General features: G+C 40.4%; 1 protein-coding gene across 1 annotated transcript; it reads left to right on the top strand.

The window, feature by feature from the left end:
* Positions 1-302: 302 nt before the first annotated feature.
* LOC144529006 (CMP-N-acetylneuraminate-beta-galactosamide-alpha-2,3-sialyltransferase 1-like) lies at positions 303-3,083 on the top strand. Its single transcript, XM_078267921.1, has 6 exons — positions 303-530; positions 674-870; positions 1,062-1,241; positions 2,471-2,516; positions 2,615-2,734; positions 2,891-3,083. Exons 1-6 carry the CDS (start codon positions 303-305, stop codon positions 3,056-3,058), a joined length of 939 nt encoding a protein of 312 aa, XP_078124047.1. The 3' UTR covers positions 3,059-3,083.
* The last annotated feature ends 4,594 nt before the right edge of the window (positions 3,084-7,677 follow it).

Genomic DNA, 7,677 nt, shown 5'->3' with positions numbered 1-7,677 from the left:
CAGGTAGGACAAAAATAAAACATTAATCCATTTTAACTTATTATTATTGTGACTATTATTATTAATTTAACCAACATGTTTTTCATTGATTTTATTTATATTTGGCCTTATAAATAAATGGAAATATGACTACAGGAATCAAGAGAAAACAATAAAGACGTATCATTATTACTACTTTAAATAAACAATATGACAAGTTTTTCCTCATTTATGATTGTAGTCTCTCTTGTGTATATTTCGCCACATATTTTGTCTATAGATTGGAGCTGTTGTTTCCAAATCAGAAGTGTCACACAGTCAAGATGAAATTAAAAGTGAGGGCCCTAATGTTCCTGCTGTGTGTGACTCCTATCTGTGTGTTATGGAGAGGATATAGGCCATGGTCCCTGCCTCAGGAGAAAAGCCCCTGTGCTTGTGAGCGATGTTTATCTGAAGATGATCCATGGTTAATGAAGCATTTCAACAAATCTGTTGAACCATTTTTGTCAGCAAACTACAATCTCTCAGAGGACGTTTTCAACTGGTGGAAGGTAAGTTGTAAACTTGCAAGAAAACTTGTCTCTCAACCTGCACTTCAGATCAGGGAATAAAATATAATCAACAGTCATCACCATGGTGACAACGCCTGCATTGTGTTTATATAGTCAATCCATTTGTTTGGTGTGCCTGACAGCGCTTACAGGGTGCAAAGGGCAACTTCAGTACCTTCAGAGAAACAGTGGACAGGCTGTTTCTGACGGTCCGACCCAGTCCAGATGTTCTAGAATCCAGCCCTGACCGCTGCAGGACTTGTGCTGTGGTGGGGAATTCTGGTAATATGAGGAGATCACATTATGGACCTCTCATAGATTTCCATGATGTCATCATAAGGTAAATCCTCCCTCGAAAGAAAGCAGTTTTCTTCTAATATTGTCTTTGTCACAATGAGTTGAGTCAGTGGAAAAAAACATCAAAAGTTGTTTCCTCAATGTCAGAAACTAAAAGTCAAAATTCAAGCAGTCCCCTGATGTATTTCTACCAAGCACAGTGACATGTGAACTATCTTCCTCTGCACTATTTAGAGTGAACGGTGGTCAAATCAAGGGCTATGAAACAGATGTTGGGACCAGAACAACTCATCGTGTCATGTATCCAGAGAGTTCTGTAGATTTAGATAACACCACTCATCTTGTGCTAGCTCCATTTAAGACGGTTGATTTTGAATGGCTCACAGGGGCCCTCACCACAGGATTTAAAGGACGGTGAGTCTGAGTTTTATGGACTATGTGATCATTTGTCCCTTGCAGTGTTTATTTTGTAACTTTTATCCAATGATAAGAGTAGACGATACCACCGTCATTAAATGTGTGATGATATCAACATGCAATATCACTGACAAAGTAAAGACGAGACTAAAATGTAGTATACCATTTTTTTTCTCTCATCATTTTCAGGAAATTCCACCTTTTCTTCCACTCTCTCTCTCTCTCTCTCTCTCTCTCTCTCTCTCTCTCTCTCTCTCTCTCTCGCTCTCTCTCTCTCTCTTTGCATAGTGTCACACACCCTCAGGTAATGCTGGCAGACTGAATGAGATATAATATATGCACCCAGAATTCTGCTGACAAGCCAAATACCACACCATGAAAATGTTTTAAAATGAGTCGATCAGTTATCCAGAAGTAAGGACAGAGCAGAACAAGCCTTTGCTAGAGAGAGAAGAAAAATAAATGGGGAGAGAACCCCAGCAGCATGTACAAACATCAGTGTTGGAAATAGCGATCAGTAGATTGTGGAGTGCATTCAGCATTATCAAAAAATAGCACAATACTGCAGCATTACTTTATAAGACACCTTGACAAAGACATTTCTTGTTTGTTATTCATCGCTAAACACTCAAAATGGCCGCCACGCCCACACCGTTCAATGAAAACTCAAGTTTTTAATTTTTATTTCAGGGGGGCTTCAACTTTGAAAACTGTTAGGGCAGCGCTAGTCTCGCAGACCTTCCTCCACAGTGCTGTGAAGGAGGGTCTGGCTAGTCCACACAGCATTCCAGGATGGGAGAAAGACATGCTCTGGTTTATTGGCATTTCTTTAAACTAATCACAATCGTCACAACACAAAGAAAGCGGAAGGAAACGGAAGGAAACAGACATTGGCGAAAAGACATGCGTCCGGCGAAATTTCCTGCGGCACTGGAGCAATCCCGGAAGTGGAGCGTCGTGGATATAGACTGAGGGGGGCGCTAGCGAGCCATTTTTGTGCACCTATTCACAAAACCCTTAAAATACATAAATTTGCACCAGGCCTGATGCGGCCGCAAATCTTGGTGAGTTTTTGAGTGTGTTTAGGCTCTCAAAAAGGCAATTCATCCGGTACAGTAAAAATAATAATACTTCCATCAGTTTCAAGAGGGCCTTCGCTGGCCGATGGATGTCGGCGCTCGGGCCCTAATGATATTAACTGTGACATTTCATGTTTGTTTCAACAGACCACGTTGGCGTGTAAGAACAAAAATCAAAGCTAACAAGGATTTGGTGAGTATTATTTTGAATGCATTTAACAATAAATGTTTTTGGTTGTAACGGTCATGGTTCATAAAAATAGATTAAAAGCCTAATTCTGATGGTAACAGGTGATGGTCCTTAATCCAGCTTTTATGAAGTATGTTCATGACATGTGGCTGGAAAAGGACGGCAGTTACCCCTCCACTGGCTTTCTGGCTTTGATTCTTGCCCTTCATATGTGTGACGAGGTAAGTTCATTTTTAAGTTAGAGTTATACTTGTGATTGTCACCAGTGTTGCTGTAACACACTAATGATTAACAAGTGGATGCAAGTAATGAATGACTTGTTTAATGTCTGGTACTACGTCCTCAGTTCCTGACATTGGTTACTTTTGTCTTCCTAGGTCAGTGTGTTTGGTTATGGAGCAGACAGTGACGGAAACTGGAGTCATTACTGGGGAATACTCAGAAACAAAAAGTTAAAAACTGGAGCACATCCTGGAGATACCGAGTATAGAATGATCCAGGAGCTAGATGAGCAACAGAAACTCAGGTTTTATACAGGGTTCTGATGTTTCTCTCAGCATTTAAAGGAAGGTTAGTAGTAGGTAACAGTAGAAGAACATGAAGGGCTACATCTTTTCCACGGTTAAGTTGGTTAAGATACCAATCTTTGTTTTTGCACGTGTATGTAGATCTCCTGGGTTTGCTAGGCAGATGCTACTTCTGAAGGATTATTTGCATGTGTTACTGGCTGGTAGACACACTATACAATTACAGTATGTGTTTACACTATAGATAGCCAACTAGTGTAGAATGCACAAGTTATTATTGGGACAAGTATAATAAGTTAGGGATTAAAAGCTGTGTCAAAATGTCTTCTTGAATAAATAAGGTTGGGGTTATGGTGCAGTATACTGTAGCATTCACTGTATTTACTGATGTGATAACTGAACAAACATTTGACATAAGCTTGTACCCAAAGCAAACTACAATAAGTGCTTTCAACCTCCACAGGAACACGAGTTAGATGGCAGAAAAAAAGTCGGATCACAAAGATAAAAAGTTTAAATTAGGCAACACACAAACAAACTTAGCAATAAATATACAAATGTCCTCAGTTCAGTGGTCCTCTATGTATTGTCTTAATAAAAAGGTGCACAGATGATGTGACAAAGATGTTTGCAGTGTTGAGCACAGTTCCCAGCCGGTGGAGAGAAAAAAGACGGCCATTAAACCCACACACACACACACACACACACACACACACACACACATAATAATGGCTGTATCTATTTGGAGACATAAGTGTATTTTTATGAGTTGTGAAAATGATAAATAAATAAATGATGAATTATAATGTTAAAATGCGGATGAAATTCCCATTGACTGACGGATGAAAGAGTTTAAATTTAGGTTCAATCATGATAATATTTTGCTCTTTTACATCTGGCTGTAATAAGTGGAAGACAAGACATAGTGGCCCTCATTTACAAAATTAACGTAACGCGTAAAACCGTCATTTCCACGCAAAGCTCGGCATTTGTCAATATGGACGTGAGCGGAGGCTACAATCAAATCTCACATCAAGTCTAAACTTGTGTATGCATGTTTTTGAGTCAGTGTGGACTTGCAGTGCAGCATATAATCAGTTGAACAGGAGAAGGAGAAGTCATCAGTTGATCAATAATCAGCAATGGCAGATCTGGCTCTTTTAGAAGACCTATATGCGCCTGTAGGCCTACAGCAGTGCACACGTACGCACACGGGCCACGGTGGAGCGCTCCATCGGGTTGATTAAGGGCAGATGGCACTTACATCAGTGGGGGGGGACCCTACTATACACGGCAGAAAAAGCCTGCTGCATTTATCAATGTACGACCATTCTTACGCCCTGATTGGTGTGAAGGTTTCATGAATCACACGTGAAGCCTGTTGTAAGATGATTTCCGCGCTGGTTTCAACGTTAGATTGATAAATGAGGACCCATGACTCCACTGATGTGTGCAGTGGAGTCAGGGTACAGGAGTACACCCCTGTTTTAACAATTTGCAAATACAATGAGAAGAACATTACAGAAATATTTGAATATAGTTTAGTTTCCCCTAGAATTCCCCTCTGCGCTGACATGCCACATCCACATGCTAAACACAGGCACCGTAAAAGAGAGATATAACATACCCCAACAGCATTCAGCTGCAACATACCATGTCTACAGCTCTACAGATCAGCAGTCCAGAGACTGGTATAACAATCTTATCTTAGGGTGCCAGCAGTGTGTGTGTGCATGTTTGTCAAAGATATTGTCACAGTTAGTGTTCCCGTTGAGCTGCAACAGCCCCATGTTTCTGTTGAGTTGCAGCTCCAATCAGACTTAGCTGTGCCTCAGAAGCCCCTTGTTCCCCCAGTTGCTCTGACGCCGGGCTACAGCCCAGCTGACCTGTGGCCGGTCTCCAGTCCTCCAACCCACTTTTTGGGCTTATGTCTCTTTGTTGACCTGCTCAAGAGCCAATGACACTCACCTCAGAGAGGGAGAGGTGCTTGCCAAGACCAAACAGGTTCTACAGCAGAAGATACTAAACAAATGAAACAAATGAAAACAGTGAAAAAAACAGAGGTTGTTTAGCAATCACAAAGAAAGATATATGTAGATGTGGCTTGACTAAGAAGATAGTTTAACCTTTTATTTTAGCCATGCAACTGGCTTGCCTCTAGATGGCACTGTCGGCCAGTCTGTCTGTCCACCACTCTGGTACAGCTTGAAATATCTCAACTATTGAATGGCCATGAAACTGTGTACTACAGACATTCATGGTTCCAATTATTCCCACTGACTGATATGATCTACTGACTCGTCATCAGTGTACAGTATGTATAAAATAGGTGACAGGACACAGCCCTGCAGTGTTGTGTTTTAATGTCAGGCTCCACAGAAATATGACACAGAGCCTGACCCATTCTCCTGATCTTGAAAATTATCCAATTATATTTTGTCATAATTTACGCCTCATGTGGACGGCGCACACACGCCTCTGTCTGCACTCAGCGTCTCCTCTCTTTATCCGTCTGTGTGTGCTCACACATGGGGACACAGCAGCGAACTGCAGCTCTAGAGAATGTCAGTAATATTTTCCTCATTTATGATGTATTATTTCACCTACCCGCAACCCATCCGCTACTGCTAATAATCAGAATGTTAATGTGTATGGCCCAACCTAGTCTCGCTTTGCCAGACGTTCCTCCACAGCGCAGCCATAGTGCCTCTGCAAAATAGCCATGAAACTGTGTACTACAGACATTCATGATCATAAATTACTTTTTTGAAATAACAATTTCTGGTAGGCCTAACATATTAATAATTATATTCAGAAGATGATCCTCATATCAATCACCGTGTTTACAGCTTGTAGCCATCCTAACCTTTGTTGCCTTTGCTGAGACTACCTTTTCAAAATTAAGAAGGGACTAGTTTTAGGAAGCATTTTCAGGAAATTAAAAAGATAAGCAGGTTGTTGCCGAGGTTTTTGTTCACAGAGTAAGATGTCTATAGCTTTGTTTGGATATGTGCATACACAACATGTGTTTTGGCATTTTTGGCACACTTCTACCTCTGCCTATATACTGCACACAGACACAAGTACTTTTGCATATTCTGCTAAAATAGAGACCTGTGATGCCATGCCAACAATCTCATTCAACCATTTTACAAGCCGAGGAAAGGGTCGTGACATGGGTCAGAGACTATCAGAGGTCATAAATGGCTCTGCTCCTATAGGCACCTTGGAGTTTATATGGACAACACCTGTCTGGCAGGCCCATGTTCAAAGTGTGTGTTATCATTTAGAGCAGACACTCAGTGAATCAGAGGGTTAATGTATAACAAGGCTGCATTACAGAGCATTTTAATATGTCAGCATGGCAATATCTAAAAACATCTCATTTAAAGAGTGCTTGTCAGGTAGCTGTCTCTCCAGGCAAGCACAGAGAATATGGTCTGATCCATCTTTATTCTCCATGCCAAGTAGCTCTTATCCTCTGACAGAAGAAATAGGGTACCCCAATGTAAACTAAATATTTCTAAACTATAGGCCTAATTTGGACCTACCTTAATTCAAACTTTAAATAATGTTGCTTGAGGCTGCAGGGGAATAGCTTCATGATATATTATATGGTTGTGTGTTGCTCTTGTCACTGTTTGTGAAAGATGAACAATAGATTGTGGCTGATAATATGCTTCAGTCTGACTACATATCACTTTGTTTATGTTGTTTTTTTTATTGTAAGTACATGTCAGCTGTATGATAAAACAATATGTCAAGTGTTATGTGTGAAGCATTTGAACTCAAGGCAGATATCCCTCTGGGGACAATAAAGTATCACCTGCAACATGGTCTCCATGATGTGTAAAAAATTAAAACGTTGTCGTAGGACTATATCAAACACATCGTTGGAAAGGTCTCAACCTGGACAGTAACATATGTCAGTCTGAAGAGGATACATTACTCCTGCTTTGAAATATTGACCTCTGAACCTTGAACCCAGTCCATCTTTGAAGGCTTGTCATTTAGCAACAGAAGGTGCTACAAACATAGGACCAGCTGTTATAGAAAGCTCTGGACCTCAGCTGTCATGTAGATATGGTCACCAAAGTTTACCCACTGTACCCACTGTAAAATATGGTAATAAGCTATTTTCACCTATTTAACAATTATATTTTTAAAATCTGATAATACCAGTGTGTTCCCTATCCCAAAAAAAACCTAGGGTGTATCCACAATTATACACTACCAACTTCTACTTAGGAGAAATATACCAATATATTTAAAAACTACAACTCCCACTATAGATGCTGCCCAGAACCTGTTACAAAGCTAGTTTACTTGTAGTTCTAGGTGGGTGGAAGGACATGTTCAACTCCTGTGTTTCTGCTGTCTGCCGTGAATGGGCTTCATTCCATTTCAGATTGCCGCCGTCAGCCGGCCGACCGAGAAAACAATACATGAGACAAATACATGAAACTGTATTTTATTATTATTGTTATCTTTATAGTTTAAATCCTCAAATACAACGTTAGACAAAAACATCAATATTACAAATATTATGTATTTCTATCTTTCCTATCCTTTCCTAACCGGTCTTCAGCCGATTTCTTTAAACGTTACTACGGTGCATAACTCACTGGAACAAAACT

This window comes from Sander vitreus, chromosome 14 (assembly GCF_031162955.1).
Source record: "Sander vitreus isolate 19-12246 chromosome 14, sanVit1, whole genome shotgun sequence".
Taxonomy (NCBI): domain Eukaryota; kingdom Metazoa; phylum Chordata; class Actinopteri; order Perciformes; family Percidae; genus Sander; species Sander vitreus.
This window is presented reverse-complemented; position numbering and strand designations above follow the sequence as displayed.